The 18,913-nt window shown below is 41.4% G+C and overlaps 1 protein-coding gene across 1 annotated transcript in view; it reads right to left on the bottom strand.

Annotated features, from left to right (window-relative positions):
- LOC132888140 (tyrosine-protein kinase CSK) overlaps positions 1–18,913 on the bottom strand; it is a 121,370-nt gene that overhangs the window by 39,856 nt on the left and 62,601 nt on the right. The window contains exons 2-4 of the mRNA XM_060924163.1: positions 18,405–18,482; positions 9,073–9,186; positions 6,179–6,291 (exon numbers count right to left, since the gene is read on the bottom strand). Coding sequence (XP_060780146.1) covers positions 6,179–6,291; positions 9,073–9,186; positions 18,405–18,419 — 242 coding nt within the window. The 5' untranslated portion in view covers positions 18,420–18,482. The remainder of the gene's footprint in view (positions 1–6,178; positions 6,292–9,072; positions 9,187–18,404; positions 18,483–18,913) is intronic.

Below are 18,913 nucleotides of genomic sequence, written 5' to 3' on the forward strand. Positions count from 1 at the left end.
CTGTCTGTTGTTGCCCAAATGAGGATGGGTTCCCTTTTGAGTCTGGTTCCTCTCGAGGTTTCTTCCTCATGTCGTCTGAGGGAGTTTTTCCTTGCCACCTTCGCCGCAGGCGTGCTCATTGGGGATCGATGAGGGATAAAACTAGCTCATATTTTAAGTCGTTCAAATTCTGTAAAGCTGCTTTGCGACAATGTTTATTGTTAAAAGCGCTATACAAATAAACTTGACGTGTCTTTCTGATGTTACCAATGCGTATCGTCAAACAGTGTGTACGGTCGGTGAACGGTGATTGCAAGCCACGCGTGGAGAGCATGCGTACTTGTGTTTATACACTGCATGCGATGGGATTTCCAGAAAATTCTACCGCAAATAAGTCGACCGTTGTCGCAAAAGTGAATGTTAATTACGACATGCCGAAAGACTCGAGTGTGTTAACCCGGAGACCACCAAGACGACGTTATAAGGTGACCACAGATCATTAACCATACACCCCCCCCAAAAAAAATCTCAACGGATTTACATCGATCTCAAAAACGATCATTTTGGTCTGAAAAAGTTGGAAATCCGCCGATCGGCGGAAAATTCTCATCCCTGTAATCACCTCAAGTGACTCGCCAAAATGCCGGCCGATTGCGGTCAGCGTAAGTGAGGAAAAATTACAAATGATGAAAGAAAATCCAGTTCCTAAAAGCACGAAAGATGCTCCGAAGTTTGGTCTAAAACTATTCAAAGGGAAGGTGGAATTGTGATTTATTTTATCGAGTTTTCAAAACAAAAAAGTATTTTATGTGACTCGGCGTAAATAAGTGACAAGTCTGCTTTTGCATGCTGCTTTTGAAGTTTGATTAGATTAGGTAGAACTTTATTGATCCCTTTGGGCGGGTTCCCTCAGGGAAATTAAAATTCCAGCAGCATCACTACAGGATAAACAGAACAGAAAATAGAGAAAAACTTCTAGATAAATTAAATTTAAAAAAAGTATTTACATATACAAATATTAAAAAAAAAAAAAGCCAGCAGGAGAGAGATTGCACATTTATATGAAATGAATTATTAAAAAAAAAAATTATACGCCTCAGGCTCCGTGAACATCGGTGAATAATATAGGCTGGATTCTTTTGTGGTATATCAGATATATTCCATTCATCGAGCACGATATTGAACGAATCGAAGACGAGTAGCTGAATGGGATATATCTGATACCACGAAAAAGCCTGCCAATATTATTATTATTATACAAACACATTCCTTTCAGGTGTTCGACACGTCTTTCTTTTTCAAAATTCTCTCAAAACCTTCCGTATTTAACGAAGCAAGCCTGGCAGCCATGTTTGTTTACAAATTGTCACAGTTGCTCACTTGCTAGCGTGAAAGTTTTACGTCATGTTGCCTGGACGACCATCCATGCAATATCAAGCCATATTCAACGCTCATTCTCCATTGGGCAGAGTGACGTAATACACGTAGGATAAGCGCTATGCTAACAATATTGCATGCTATCGAACCAAATGAATGAAACCCGCTAGAAGGGAACAGAACACGCGTTTTTATTCCATTGAAAACGCATCCTGTATAATTAAATCACCGATATTCACTGAGCCGGAGATGGATAATTGTTAAATATGACAGAAACCCGAAACCTTTGCTTCATGATTGCACTGTGGACGGCTTTGAACGCAAAATCTCATGGGTGTAAAAGCCTCATTGTGTTTCTCCTCCTTATTCTACATTGAACAGAGCACTTTTTTTTTTAATGTAGTCATCATTCAAATCTGCCCCGATGGCACAGAGAGAGGCACCCAAAACGAAAATAAAACAAAAATCGGAGCATGTTGTCTGCTCACAAGGTCATTAACGAACAGGAACGGGAGCTCCCTGATTAGACGACCTTGTTGAATTAGGGAAGAAAAGAAAGAGGGGGGGAAAGAGCCGAATGAAAGCATGGTGAAAAAGCTGGACCTGATGAAAGTCATGCACAACGAACCATCTGGATGGGAGAATCACAGTCTGGCCTTTGCAGGTCATTTCCTGGACTGATGATCCTATTATAGAGAGCGTGCACGTGACGTCACGTGACGTGATATTTGTTTATCTGCCATCTTGGACGGCATGGCCGTGCACAGAACTTAGACGAGCCCGTTCTAATTATCAAGTGTGTGGGAGTAGATCTTTCGAGAATGGTTATATCTTGTTCAGCATTTGGTTGTACCAATAGACAGGGCCAAAAGGAGGGCCTGTCATTTTATACTGTAGATTCCCCACAGACGAGGAGAGACGCGGAAAATGGGTGTCCGCTGTGCGAAGAGAAAACTGGTACCCCAGTTCTACCAGCCGAATTTGTAGTGAACACTTCATATCAGGTAGGTGTAATCTTCTAATTCAATACTCCTGGTACATCTGTTAAGTTGATTTTCAGATTGAATGATAATTCTGCACAGATAAAGATAGCGGTGATTTGTGATTTTTTTCCAGACAAAAACATACATATTTACAACCCTGTCATTATCTGGAACCGAGTTTAGATTTCGAACATTCTTACGACATGCATGTCAACCTTTGGTCAATCAAACCTGTATAACCAACCTCCAAAATCCGTATTTCCCTTATAAAATCCGTATAAGATGCAAATTAAAATAATTTACCTAAAATTTGAATGACAATTAACAATGATATATCCAAGTTACTTTTAATTCAATACTAATAACAATAAACCTTCAGAATGAATACAAAGCTCCAATGTTCGACAAAAACACAGTGTTATCAGCGTAGTTACGAAGGAAATACTTCGTTGTTTGGAGACAGGTTTCACCGAGCGGCTATTATGCGCGAGACTTCATATTAGGCCAAAAAAAAAAAAAAAAGTGTTTCCGGTAACTCGACCGATCGAGAATTTCAGCGTCGAAATTGCCGACCGTAAAGTTTTTATTACAAATTTCCCTTGATTTTTTAGTCTAAGCGGCGTTAGTTGGTCATAATTTTTTGTTTCAACGCATTCAAGTTGTGAAAGAAACGATAAAAAGTAAAATGTTTCGCCACTTCTATCAGCCCTCCTGCATAAACATGGAAGCGCACTTGTATACTGAAGGAGGAAGGGAAAACTGAGCCGAGGCGCCATTTTGAATCCTCATTCAAGGCTGTAATGCAAATTGCTTCCTCTTCAGTATACAAGTGCACTTCCATGGCAGGGAAAAACACTACGTTTTGCCGCCTATGTAGTCCCCTATTTATACAAATAGGAGTCATTCAGGATTCAGCCATGTTTTTGCTCGACCCAAGTTCTACAGTAGGCTAGGCCGTCTGCTTTTAATGGAAGTAGCCTAGGACGTTATTTTCACGTTATTTCTTGATAAGGTGTTATGTTATTACATGAAAATATCATGAAATAACGTGATAATTTCGTATCATGAAATTACGTGATGTTATTACATGATAAATATATTGTAAAAACGTGATAACTTTAACAATATCTTTTCACGTAATTACTTGATTCTAAGCCAATTTTTTTTTTTTTTGAGTGTGGCAGCAATACGCTTCCGTAGATCATAACTCGAACTCTCGCGATATATTTTTTTTATTCGTTTAAAGATTTAAAACACTTATTTTATTATGATGTGTGGTATAAAGGATTCTGTGCCAAAATACTATTTTGTAAGATGTTTACTTGTGTTAATTTTTTCGAACAAAATAAAATAAAAAAACAAAACAAAACACTTTTTCCTACCTATCGACCTTATTTTAGTATTTCATGTTACCGGAAACACACTTTTTTTTTTTGGCCTTAGCCACAAAGTCAGAAAAATCTGTTCGTAAAATTACGTTATAATGACCAAATACAATGAAAAGTATTTTTCCAGTCTCATTTGTGAAAGGTAATCCCATGTGATCTCGTTTGGACGGTAAACCTGTTGGTACAGTTAAACGCAGCACATGAATGAGGCATCTTTATTCTCGGCTACTGTCTAGACGCTATACCAGAGACGGTTGAAGATTCTCCACTTTGCCACATCCAATATGGCGGCGAGGATGACGTATGATTCTACGCAGAAGGCGGCGTCTATGTTTATATGTCTATGACTTCCTGGTTGGCGGGATTCTCGCAATGCGGTGTGCGCATGATCAAAAGCGGAACGAAGTCTCGCTACCACAAGATAACGCGCGATTTCATAAGACTCTTTACTGGCTGTCTGTGGTGTACAGTACGGTTGTAAATGTTATGCGCTCTTATCATCGTGGGAATTGATTATAGCTCTAAATAAATATTGAAGTTTTTTTTAAAAATCCGTATAACTTTATTTATACGCCCGTATACTACGTTTATTGAATCAAATCCGTATAAAATACGGACATTCCGTATAGGTTGACATGCATGTTACGATAAAACGTCCTGCATAGTCTATTGCCGCTTTTCCACTACAAACGCGGCTGAGCCGTGCCGTGCTGAGTCGAGCTGAGCGGGGCTATTGAAGTTGCATTTCGACTACAACCGCGCTGAACCGTGCTGGCTGGAAGTGGGTGGACGCATTGGGTGGAGTTAGCGAAAGTGGGTGGACGTCACGTGATGTCGTTAAGCAGCGCAAACAGTGACATCAGTGACAGTGGCGGAACAAGTCAGAGCCGGGCCGGGGGCGGGGCAAATGACCGGGCATTTTATTAAAGCTTATCATAACATCATTTTAGGCTACAAAATGTCCGCAACTGCGGTGTTTACCAATTTCAACACTACCGGGTGCAACTATGTTATTTAGTACATCAAGTCCTTCAAACGAACATGTAACTCAGAAACAAAAAACATTAGGATACTGTACATGGCTCATAATAAAACATCAATAGCCTATACTGCGCACATTATTTGAAGGGCATACGAATGAGCGCTCAGAGGTTGCAGCGGTGACAGGAAGAGTCAGAAATAAAAGGAGGGCGGTGCAAACCTCACTGAATGCACTGTGTTTACCAATTTCAACACTCCGGGGTGCAACTATGTTATTTTGTACATTAAGTCCTTCAAACGAACATGTAACTCAAACAAAAAAACATTCGGCGACATACTGTACATGGCTCATAATAAAACATCAATAGCCTACTGCGCGCATTATTTGAAGGGCATACGACGAGCCTTGCGCTCCGCGAACTCGTCCACGATGCTCTGTATGTCACTGATTCAGTGAGCTTTTAAGCGGTAGTCTCACGACCCGGATAGTAAACAATAAACATGGAGGACATGGTGTCGTTAGTGTTGCTGGTCTTGGTGCTGTGGCTTGTTGTCACCGACAACGCCAACAGATACTGGCAAGAGCGTATAGATGAGGCGAGGCGCATAAGGCTTCAGAAATTCTCGTAATTCGTAATTCTTCTTCTTCCGGGTTTGCGGTGTTTACAGATCCCAGCATGCTCGCAGGGCGTGTGTGGGCATGTGAGGACACTCCTCCTCACCAATCAGTGCACAGGGGAGTGTCTGCTCACGCCCCCAGCCTCACTCGGCACGGCTTGGCTCGCTTCAGCCCCGCTCCAAAACGGTGCGAGTTTTAGGGGCTAAGCAGGGCTGAAATGAGCTGAGTCATGCTGGTTTTTGGTAGTCGAAACGCGAGCCGTGTCGGGCTGAAGTGAGCTGAAGCGAGCTGAAGTGAGCTGAAAAAGGGTAGTGGAAAAGGGCCATATGATAAACGTCTTAATGCCACTTACCCATGAGGTTATCAAGTAGACATTCTTCTTCAGAACCTTCCAGAGGTATAGCTGGGATACCCATCCCACAAAATATTTATAAGCTACCAGGCTCTTGTAAGCTTTGAGGGCTTTGCCAGTGTAACATGATTAACGAGAAAATTGTAAAATGTCGTGGTAGGCCAGATCGGGCAAATCGCCAGCACCGCAGCTCCGAATTTCCCTGAACAAGGATTGTGGCAAGTTGTACGGACCTGCAATCCCCGACCTGGAACACTTTTCCACATAACGCTGCCTCACGCCACCTTCAAGATGCTGAACAAACTTAGACAAGTTATCGCGCGATGTAGATGGGGTATTTTCCGAATTTTCTTGGGGATTACTCCCTGGATCCATTACGCTCGCGTAAGGTAAACAATCCTGAAGCCGTCCAATATGGCGGAGTAAACACGGACGGGTCACGTGACTGCACATCCTCTATAGAGACACAATCGGGGCACACATACAGAGAGAGACTTACGGCATCAGGCTCAGTTTCCCTCCTGATTTGACTCCTTCTCGTTTCTGCACGTAGTTGGCTGGGATCGTCCCCTCCCTCCCCACAGTGTTCTTCGCTTTGTACCAGTTAGGGTCCTGTGGAAAACAAAAACGGTACTCAAACAGCTGATCCTATTCAAATCTCCATCATATACCCAAGTGGCTGTCTGAAATTTTTCACCCCCTCTCCTCATGATTTCCGACTTGGAAAAAATTAAACGAACATCCAAATTTCCAAATTAACATTCTAAACTGTTAGCACTAAAAACACAGCAAACCAAGCCATGAGGGGGGAAAACAATTCAGTGCTTTTAACAACTCATTTATTCAAAAACGAGCTGCATTTCTGATGACTCTTCCATGCAGGGGGGAAAAAAAAAATGGATATGAACAAAATGTTCCAAGAAGCATAATGAGGAGTGTTATAAAACTTACAGTAGCAATGACGGGCCTTTTTTTTTTCCTTTTTTTAAGTACTTGTCATAGTGTTGTGTAATATATCAAATGAAAGAGTGAGACAATCTGAACTGAAAACGTGTTTAAATTTTGTAAATGTGCCTTAAACGAACAAAAAAAACCTGAAAATCCAGCGTTTTAATAAAATTTCCATTTCAGGAAATTTCGATTTCTCTTTCATTTTCAAGGTCCTCATTACTATGAAGCAGCTTTTTTTTTTAGTGGATGTTCGTTTTCTTTCATAAAACCTGATGGTTTTTTCGCAGGTGACACTGAGACAGCCGATCAGTAATCACTAGGGTCACGTCACATCCATAGACTGTATAAAATCAAGTTCGATTTCTCAGCAGCGTTATTTAACACGATCAGTTGATGGTTGAATGGAAGGAGGCGGTTCTTCTGGAGAACGTGCGCACCCATGGCTACACCTAGAACCCAAGTTTCAGTATTCTGAAAGGATTAAAGATTCATTTAGTTTTAAATGTTTGCCTAAAACGGCGCACATCACGGCCTACAAAAACTCGCCATCCAACCTGCGGAAGCATATTGAGGTATATAAACGTTTTATTCCAAGAGAAAGCTTGCAGTGAAGTTGTCTGTGCTTTTAGAGCTAGCGATAACGTTGCAATAGCCATGCAGTCTGGTTAGTCAAATGACTTTCTATGGATTTGCCCGCCGAGTTGCCGTAGCTTTGTCCATGGCTAACGTTAACACATAGCTAGTTAACTTGGACACTGTTAAGGCCTCTGCATGCTCTTGCGACAAGGCTTTCGCAGATAGCTTTTCGCAGACAGTTGTAATTTATCGTTGAGCGGGGAGTAATAGGCGTGCGCGATGTTATTCACCGCCACAACGCAAGGGGGCGCGAAGTCGCTAGGAGTAGTTGGTGGGTGTGGTTAGTGGAGTGTTTATCCTCCGGTTACTTATAATGACTAGAACTGGAGTCGTATAGATGTCCGTACTTCCTCACTTCCTCAATCAACTGCTCTTCGTGCTGCTCCATCTTCGCTCGTGTTTTTAAAATGGTGGTCGTGAAAACAAACCAAACCGGGAAAGTAGGGAAGCGGAAGTGCGTGTACAGCGGATGTAGAGTGGACCAATCAGAGCCCTCTTGTCTGCGAGGCTTCTGCGGTGGTCACAATTTTTGGGAGGTGCACGCAGAGCATCTGCGAAGGTGGGGGGGGGCTACGCAGACGCTATCTGCGAGGACTGGGTTGTCAGCATAAATTGGCCTTTAGTTAGCATGTAAACACAGAGTTACGCTAACATGAATAACATTAACTTTAGCATAATCTTGCCAAATAAACAATGTAGAAATCTTTCTTTTCTAGTAGCGTTCTTTCATATTTCGTAGTGTTTGCGTATTTTTGGCCAATATTTTGCAACCATGGTCAATTTAGATCGAACTTTTGATAGAATCTACGGCCAGGCATTTTGCCCCGCCCCCGCCCGGAGCGGTAGTGATGTCCCGTTGCTCACGCGCCGCAGCCGGTACAGTCGCTGTTCTTTTCCCACCGCTGTTATTCTCATCTTTCCGGTGTGTTCTTGATTTTTCCATTGTGTCCTACTTCGCCATATCAAATACCCAAAATGTATCATATTATTCATATTTAAGTGAAAAATCATTTCAGTCATCATAACTTGGCATTTTTAACCAAAGCAATCAAAAAGAGGAAATTTATTCAATATTTTCACTCATCTGTGAAGGAGGGGCTTTAATTCTTCATGATGGAGTTATTTTATACGGAAATCAATTTTACAAAAGCATTTGAATTGTAATCAAAAACATTTTCCACAGTGGAGGCCAGATAAAGCAAGATACTATCTTTATTCTTATTAAACATGACAAAAGAAACATTGAGTGTTAGGGAAATGCAAAAAAAAAAAAGTAAAATTAGAAAACTTATTTTTTGACCATAATGTCCCAAATGAGAGACCAGTTTCTCAGACAGACCCATATACAAAGTAAAATATGGATTTGACTCCGTTTTGTGAGGTTGGACATCCAGTGAGGAACTCTGATATGACCTGCACCCATACTGATTTATTATTATGTCCTGCCAGGTTGGAACGTAGACTTTTGATACAGCAGGTGAAAACACCGCAGCTAATAAGGCAAAACTGAGTTCCTGGATTTATAGCGATTTGGAAAAAACTCATGGATCTCTCATTTTGGGAAAAAAAAAAAGTTTTGGTTATGTAATCAAAGTTGGACATCTTCAGACTTTTCTAATAAACCATTTTCATCTGAGGAATGAGGTTTATTTTATTTTTGGGTCTGTGTTTAAAAAAAAAAAAGTCATTTTTCTCAAAAACAATCAAAATGGATCTATAGCATTTTGGAAAAGAGCTCTTCATATGTTCCTGTAATTCCCGCTTCAGTGAGTGAGGATCTTCCTCTGTCCCTGTGCCAATTCCTACCTTAGTGACCGTGAGGATACTGAGGACGTCTCCTTTGCAGAAGGGCAGATCATGCTCTGTGGTGCCCTGGAAGTTATACTTAGCCACACACTCTGTGCCTGGCGGCCATGGCATCTGCACAGGAGAAAGAGGGATCTCTTACAACACATCCAGTCACTGCTGTCTCATAACCACGTTATAAATATGCATTGCTCTCTAGGTACATGCAATATACACACATTATAAAACATATGGCGAGTATATGCGTTATAAAATGATTTGAGTGTTGTGTTAAATGGTGTGTGTACCTATAATATTTTTTTATATAAATATAGATCGCATATCCATCTTGTATTTAACAATTATTCATTCAGCAGCAGCGAAGTGACCATCAGTGATGATTATACGTACAGGACACTTCTGTGATGGAATAAAAACGCATTCTATTCCCTTCAAGCAGGTTTCATTTGTTTGGTTTGATAGCATGCGATATTGTTCGCATATTGCTTATCCTACATGTATTACATCACTCTACCCAATGGAAAATGAGCATTGAATACGGTTTACGATATATTGCATGGATGGTTGGCAAGACATGACGCCACGCATCGGCGCTGGTGTGAATATCCAATGAGAAAGTCAACTCAAGTTTATTTGTATAGCGCTTTTAACAATAAACATGGTCGCAAAGCAGCTTTACAGAATTTGAACGACTTAAAGGTCCCATGGCATGAAATTTTCACTTTGAGGTTTAACGTTAAAATGAGCTCCTCTGACCTTCTTAAGTCACCCCAGTGGCTAGAAATGTCAGAATGTGTAAACCAAACTATGCCCAACATTTGTCAACATTTGAGAATGGCGCGTCAAAATGGCGCGTTGATAAGCTCTTCCCTTTACTACATCAGCAAGGGAGATGATCCCCACGCCCCCCCCCGGATTCCCACCCACTGTATGGATTGCCCCGCCCAGTTGTAGTGAGGAGACCATAGAGGACACAACAACATGGCATCACCTAAGCAAGCGAAACATGGAAATTGCGCTGTACATGGATGTGACAACACAGAAAAGAGTCTGTTTTTACTGCCGACGGGAGAGCCCCTGAAGACGCAGTGGCTTAATTTTATTTACTCCAATAATACGCCGTCGAGTCTACCCAAGACGGTGTATGTTTGTCGGAAGCATTTTCCTGAGGAATGTTTCCACAACTTGGGACAGTACAGGGCAGGTTTTGCACATCAACTGTCACTGAAGCCTGGGTCCGTACCAAGCATCCCTGCCGCATCAGCAACAAACACCGAACAAGTAAGTGTATAACTTATGTCGTTTTGCCGTGTTTTAAAATCAGTGCGTTAGCCTTGCAATGGCTACATTAGCTGTTCAGCTAACCGCTTCCTGCAGTTAGCCAGGTACTCTGCGCTACAAAACCAGGGTCAGACTCCGGGTCAAAAGCGAAAGCTTGGACTGTTGCTTGACCTGCCATTGCTACTGTTCACACACAGGTAGCATGCCCGCAGCTTGGTCAAGCCCCCCCCCCCCCCCCCATGGCCCGCCCCCACCCTCTACCCTTCCCCGCCTCCATGCTTCTCATTAGCAAAACGGCTGAAATGGGGCTCTCCCAGGAGGCTATATCTATGTGCCGAGGGTTCATTTCGAGAAAGGCTGCGGATATAACATCCGGAAACCTCCACGAGCCCGTTTAAAGCATCAACAAACCACCATGCCATGGGTCCTTTAAAATATGAGCTAATTTTATCTCTAATCTATCCCCAAAGAGCAAGCCTGTGCCGACGGTGGCAAGGAAAAACTCCCTCAGACGACATGAGGAAGAAACCTCGAGAGGAACCAGACTCAAAAGGGAACCCATCCTCATTTGGGCAACAACAGACAACATGACTATAACATTAACAGTTTTAACATGAAGTTGATGCATGCGCAGAATCATTTCTTTGTTCGCCGGGGAACAGAAAGACGTGTTGAACATCCGAAAGGCTCCCAAAACTTCATTAGATAATCCTCATGCATATTTACAAGAGAAAAACATACCAATGTACATCAAAAAACTGGAAAAGACACACATTGGAGACATAAAACTTCCGATAGACCACTCAACGGCAGCCAATATTATTTAAATACGTGCCACGCAGATCCGCGATGTATTTTGTATGAAAAGCACGAGTTTTCCAACAAGAGAAAAACTTCACATCTTCAAGCCAACGTCTGATTCTTTTTATTATATCGACACATTCACAAAGTCCCTAAATTTATCAAAACAATTCATCGATTTCCTCACAAGAGAAGATATCGGAAATTATTATACATACAGGACACTTTTTCTATGCATTAAAAACATTCTATTCTATTCGTTTATAGCATCAACGAAGCTGACTTTGTTAGGACCGTTAACGTTATAGTCATGTCTGTTGTTGCCCGGATGGGGATGGGTTCCCTTTTGAGTCTGGTTCCTCTCGAGGTTTCTTCCTCGTGCCGTCTGAGGGAGTTTTTCCCATAGACACAAACATAGATGCCGCCTTCTGTGTAGAATCATACGTCACCCTCGCCGCTATATTGGATGTGGCAAAGTGGAGATTCTTCAGCCGTCTCTGGTATAGCGTCTAGACAGTAGCCGAGAATAAAGATGCCTCATTCATGTGCTGCGTTTAACTGTACCAACAGGTTTACCGTCCGAACGAGATCACATGGGATTACCTTTCACAGGTGAGACTGGAAAAATACTTTTCATTGTATTTGGTCATTATAATGTAATTTTACGAACGGATTTTTCTGACTTTGGGGCTAATATGAAGTCTCGCGCATAATAGCCGCTCGGTGAAACCTGTCTCCAAACAACGAAGTATTTCCTTCGTAACTACGCTGATTGTTGTTAGTTGCTTAGCTAACTTTTCACATACTATGTAGGTTTCCCAAAAATAAAGACATGAAAAAGCAGTGGGAGACAACTGTGCGACGGGAAGGGTTTTCTGCTACTCCGTCATCCATGCTCTGCAGTGAACACTTCAGAACGGACGATTTGGACAGAACAGGTCAGACAGTCAGGATCAGAGGGGGAGCTGTTCCTTCAGTCTCCAGTTTCCCAGCTCATCTCCACCGGGTAGGTGTAGAGTTATAAGCAGTGAGAATTAGAGAATACAGTGCCACACTATGATGAAAGTTTTTGAACGTATGATGAACGTTTTTAACCTTTCTGAATGTGAAGGAATCAGTGATGTAGCCTATTTTGTTTTGGTATGACGTTAGAACCTGGCCGAACTCAGTTTGGCGGTCATTCAGAATATTGACGGGTATTTCGCACACTATTTATAACCATCACATTAAAAGTTATACATGTTGTTTTGATGCCTGTTTGTTTCCCAAATATATACACGTGTGTGTCTTAATGGGTGAATAAAAGGCATCGAGTTAAATATTATTGTAGAAATGGGCTTTATGAAGTTCAGTCCATTTACTTGCATTGGTTTACGGGGAAGATTTGCCACATCCAATATGGCGGACACTCTGACGTATCCCAGCAACGGGCCACCAGCTCAATGCGGCGTCTATGTTTATATGTCTATGGTTTTTCCTCGCCACCGTCGCGCTCGTTGGGGATAAAATTAGCTCATATTTTAAGTCTTTCAAATTCTGTAAAGCTGCTTTGCAACAATTATTGTTAAAAGCGCGATACAAATGACTTGACTATTCCATTCTAGCAGGTTTACTGATGGTATGCAATATCATATCGCTTATCCTCCATGTATTACGCCACTCTCCCCAATGGAGAACGAGCGTGCAATATTGTTACAATAGCGCACATTGTCTTGACAACACGACGTCGCACATCGGTGCTCATGTGAAGGTTCAATGACGAAACTTTTCTGCTGTGCACGTGCACAATCATTTCTTTGTCGGCCGAGTGTGTGTTAATTCAGTGCTCGGATTAAGCACTAAATAAATAAACTGAAATTAAAGACGCGCTGAACATCTGAAAGGCTACCAAAACTTCATTATATAGTCTTTATGCATATTTACAAGAGAAAACCAACGGACATCGAAAAACTGGGAGAGACACGTCGGAAATGTAAAACTTTCGCGCTTGCGAGTGACTGATGGTCTGTAAACAAACATGGCGGCGAGGTTTGCTTCGTTAAAAGCGGAAGACTGAAAGACAGACGCGCTGAACACCTGAAAGGCTACCAAACCTTCACTGGATATTCTTCATGCATATTTATAAGAGAAAAACAGACCAACAGACATCGAAAAACTGGAAAAGAGCGCAATAACGGAAATATGTGACGCCTCACCGAATCCAGGGACACATGTCGGCCGAAACGAAGCCGAGATAATTGCAAAAGAAGCATTTTTTTTCGAAATTTGTGATCGTTCCCCCCCCCCCATCATGTGCAAGTTGAGATCTTGAAGAATGCAATCAGTATTTCAGATAATAGATTGTTTTGTTGGAAAAGCATACATTTTTTGTTGCAAATTGTCTCGTTTTCGTCAGGACTGTAGCCTGCTGGGGGGTGTGGGTAAATTACCATATGGGCCATTCACGTGACGATTTAAGTCTTTTGGTTTTTTTTTTCGCGAATCAGCTGTATAATACGAGCTGAGCTCGTGGCTACTTAAGCTGCATACAGGCATGTCATTTCACTATGGAATGAGCAAGCTAAACAGATCGCAGAGGAGCTGAAACACCGCGAAGCAAACGGACGCACGGTAGTTACATCGGAGATAACCATTTCTAGCAAAAAAACCCAACCAAAAGGAAGCAAGGATTACATTCCATCGGAGGCATTGGTGTGTGCAAGGCGCCGTTTCTCTTTCTGATGGGGTAAGTTTATTAATCTAAGGCTGTGTGGTTATTTTTGCATGCAACGGAGAGTGTTGTGGTTTGGTTAAGCCTAGGTCACAACCGGACGTACGATTTTTTTGGCCGTGTGATTTTTGGCGTTTCCCAAATCGCTGCGTTTTTTTTTTGTTCGTGGAGAAAGACGCGCGTTGGCCGTAAGTTTGTCTTGCAACCTGAAAAAAACGTAAGCGTCCGTAGAGTTTGTTTGACATGACAAAGAACCTCTGCGGCCGGTCTGCGGCCAGTCTACGGCTCGAAAATCAGCACGTCACACGCGCGCGCTCTTGTGCGTTTTTTGCATGTAGACCGGCCGTAGGAGCACGTACGGCCGGTTGTGACCGAGGCTTTACATGAAACTAGCGTTGTGCTAGTTATCATCGTGCTCTCTTTCTTTCTTACAGTGTGACTAATTTTTCAACCACAAAACGTTAAAGTATACTTTAGGACTTATTTTTGTACTTCATAATTGTTTTGGGCATACTTTGCATGGAAGGAAAATTGACGTGGTGATCTTTGTTTACATGAAAGTAGCATCGTGCTAGCTAGTAGGGGGTAGAGCTTTCCTTAATGCCATGCAAATGAGCACCATTATGTGCCCGCCCTGCACCCAGAGTAGCCGAGATAGAAAACTTTGAGGGCGATTTTCTCCCTTTCCTGTTTTAAGAGGTACGCACTTTCAAAAGGCCACACATTCTTCAAATATTGTCAGATCTCAACATGGAAGGCATCATTGGAAAGCTTAGAAACTGTACTTTCTGAATCTGTCAATAACTCAAAATGCCCCCAGGCCGACATGTGTCCCTGGATTCGGGCACATATTGTCAAAGCTCTACTTGGAGGTGAGGAAAAGTGATGGAGACTTTTACAAGAGGACTTCCCTCAGCAAAGCCCTTTTGTTTTGAACAACCGCAGTGTAAAACTTTACTACTACCAAAAGTAACTGAACTTGAACTGTCTACCTGGATATTGCTTGTATACAAGTTGGGTTGTTCAGGCTTTTTGGATTCGTACCATTTTTATTGTTAGAACTTTGACTATGAATGACATTCGATCAGAACCAGCATTCAGTATTGGTTAAGTTTCCGCCCTGTTCTTAACTTTTTGTAAAATCTAACACTGTTCCATCAAATATGTATTATAATAATAATTATAATAATCATAATGGTTGACTTTTTTCCGTGGTCTATCAGATATATTCCATTCAGCTACTCATCTTCAACTCATTCTACACCATGTTAACTGAACAGAATGCATCATGCACCACTCAACGCCAGCCAATAATATATTACGCAACATCCTGTGTGCTTGATGTAGTTCATATGAAAAATACGAGTGACTGATTTCCCAGTAAAACACTCATGTCTACATGCGCGTTACGGTACATCGTGCATGCATATTATAAACATGTAATGTATCGTATCTCCGTGTTAAATATATAATATGGTGCGCACACACCCACAAATCACACTTTATAACAAGCATATTATAAATGTGACATGCTGTATGTATGTTTTATGAATATACATCAGGTGTTTTCCCTAGAAAAAAATTAAAGCGCTAAATTCTGGCATAAAACAGACAAACAAAACTAAGGGGGCATGCCCCCCCCCGAAAATTTTTTGAAAACAGATGCTCTCGGGTGCATTTTCAGGGTCTCAGAGGTTTTAGATCCATGATTATAGCATAGATTTTACCAGCGTTTCAATGATTTCTGATCTAAATAGTATTAATGTATACACATTTGAAATTTCACCTTAAAGTTCAACATGCGAGTTAAACTGCTTTGTTACAGATTACTGAGGTATATGACGGATTGAAAATCTACAGGGATCCCTTAATTATCTTTGATCAAGTCGTGTTGTAACAAAAACGTGTATGAAAATATGACCAGTGGTTCGCTCCATCTTATGCAATCCAATGAAGAGAATTGATCATCATGACCTCCTGTTGATCACAAAGGGATCTGAACCCAAGACTCGCCACCTTAAAATAAGTTGCTGTATTACTATAACTAATGATTCTGATGCAATTACCGTAATACATGTATAACTAATACCCTGTCCACACTAGGGATTTTGTACCGATATGATACTACTTTCGTACCGCAACACCTGTCCACACTAGCAACTATACCGGTACTGTAGCGGTATAACTGTATCAGTACGAAAACCACAAATGTATGGGTTTCGTACCGGTACTGTAGCGCTTCGCTGTAGTGTGGACAGATGAAGCTGTTCTGTATCGATACAAATATAATGCGCAAAGTCACACACCTCAATCGACGTCTTCGCTGAATAAAATAGTGAAGAACAGAGATTCGTTTTCTTTGTTTCTTTCTCAACTGCCTCGCGCGTTTTATACGATTTGACTGAATAAACGACCACCAGAAATACAGACTGTACACTGACAACAAAAAGCACACACACGTTGTTTCATCCGCCATATTCTCGGAAGGAAGTTACTCGGTAACCATGGAAACATTTCGCGCACGCGCATTTCAACTACCGTGAAAGAAAACCGCAAACATTTCTCGCTAGTGTGGACAGATGCACTAAACTGTACCGGTATACTTTGTATCGATACAGTTATACCACTATCGTACCGGTATAAGTGTGAACACAGCTTAAGATACACTGAAAAGAAAAGTAAGGCGACTGCATATTATAAAGTTTAAATTTTGGCACTTTATTAAACGGACTAAATTAAGATTAAAGCATATTTAAAGGAAAACTTAATTCATACATTTAAGTTTGCAGAAAAATTATGCACTTATAAACACATTCATGAATGATAATAGATGAGGTCGAACTTTTGTGATTAAAATCAGTCGGCTTTGTCCGTCTGGTCGGGGACGACGTCGGCAGCCAGTGAGATTGCTTATAATGAATCAGAAACTTCCGGGATGTCTGACGTTTTATTTTTATTGGACGGTTTGAACACGTGATCGACACAGCCAACAGATTACAGTTTTTATATTTTTTATTTATATATATATATATATATATATATATATATATATATATATATATAAATAAAAGTGTGCTGTCAAAAATGTCGCGTTAACTTGACTCAATTTTAACGGCGATAATTTTTTTATCGCGGGATTAACGCTCTGTGACATGATGTAGGTTTTTCATAAGCTTTTGAAACTGCCAGGAACTTGGAACAGAGACTTTGCTTAGAAAACCGATAGCAGCTAGACTGTAATGCCACGCCCCGCACAGCCAGAGTCCTCTGCCCCCCCCCAAAGAACCAGCGCGGGCAGGGCGCGCTAGTAGAGCTGGGATTTATGGCTCTTTGATGGGATCCGCATCTTTGTGATCCGTTCTTTGAAAAGAGCCGTTCAAAAGACTGGCTCATTTGGCTCTTTTTAAATATTTATTCAGTTTTAAGAAGACAGCGTCTAAAGAAGCCAGATGCCTCTGAACTGTAAACTCAATGCTATCCCAGAAATCCTTCCTGTAATATGCAAATTTGGCCGCCTCTGATTGGACAGCGCGACGCATCAACAGGCAGAAAGTGTACAAGTACAAAATGTGTTAAGTGAGCTGAAACAGTAAAGATCAGATTCAATGCAATATTTATCAACGAACAACTTAAAGTTAATATAATAGTGTACTTTATATTATAATCAAGCATGTCAAGCCTACCGTCACTGTGTAACCTATCTCTCTGATAAGAGTTGTAGACTAACTCAAACAGTAGATCATTTCACTCATGGTTCTCTTGCTAGTCCCGTGCCGGTGCTCGGCTTAGGTTTCACTTTGCAGTGGCTGTGTCAAGACGTGTTATGCTTTGCAATAATATAAAAAAAAAAACAAAACAACAACATTGGTACAAGGCAAGCCCATTCACTTTATGCTGATAAGAGAATTATAATGGTTTATGTGACAAATGTGCGATTAAATTGCGATTAATCGCGAGTTAACTATGACTGTCGCGACATTAATCGCGATTAAATATTTTAAATCGCTTGACAGCACTAATATATATAAATATATATAAAATAAATACATTGTCTATGCAGGTTATAAATATATGAGCCACATTGCACTGATGAGTTATAAATATGGACAGGAAGTGAAACTCTGCTGCACACATGTTCCGGGTCCTTGCTCTGATTTGCCGAGGACTGGGACGGCTTTAAAAAGAACAGGAGAACGTGTGATGTCATCAAGAACTAAATGAGCCCGAGGTAAAAGGAACCAGCCACACACACACACACACACACTAGCTCAGAGTTACATGGGTTTACACACATTTAAGAATTAATAAAAGGGGGAGGAAGAGAGAGAGAGAGAGAGAGAGAGAGAGAGAGAGAGAGAGAAACCCAATTTGAAATAATAAACCAAAAAGGTCTCATTTCCTGAAAAGGTGTCGAACCGCATCAGTAAACTGTGAGATGCAGCAGATGAACCGTGGTGCACATTCCTCTTTCACTACTGAAGGATGTTTGCAGGACTTGTGCATGACTGCTCAGGATGTGTGCGCATATATACACACGTACCTGTAGCCCAGACATTGTGTGTCGGGGGGGTTGCAGTCTCCTCAGGCAGGTGTCACAGGGTAACAGGTAGCATCAGAGCTGAGGAGAAAAAAAAACACACACACACACACACACACACATTAAACCTCAAAGACAGGGAACACGACCTACACCTTTTATAAACCAGCGGCGGGTTTCACTTCATGCTGGTTTATGGTGCGAGCTGAAACAGGAGTTAATAAACGCCACGTGTCTGCTCGCTGTCGCCACAATTAACAGGAGGAGTTACACTTCACTGCACGGTTCGACCGAAACGCAATGGAACAGAACAACCTTCATCCTCCATAAACACTCAAAACCTGACTGTGTGTCTTTCAGCAGCTGTGAGCTCGAACAGCAGGAAACACTAAGAATCTGAGAAGTGCACCGTCCATCCAGCTTCTTTTTTTCTTTTTTTTTTTTATTGTGGCCACAAGATTTCAGACTTTTTTTTTTTTTTTTTACACATCACTACTACTTCTTCACAAGTT

This window comes from Neoarius graeffei, chromosome 6 (assembly GCF_027579695.1).
Source record: "Neoarius graeffei isolate fNeoGra1 chromosome 6, fNeoGra1.pri, whole genome shotgun sequence".
Lineage (NCBI taxonomy): Eukaryota > Metazoa > Chordata > Actinopteri > Siluriformes > Ariidae > Neoarius > Neoarius graeffei.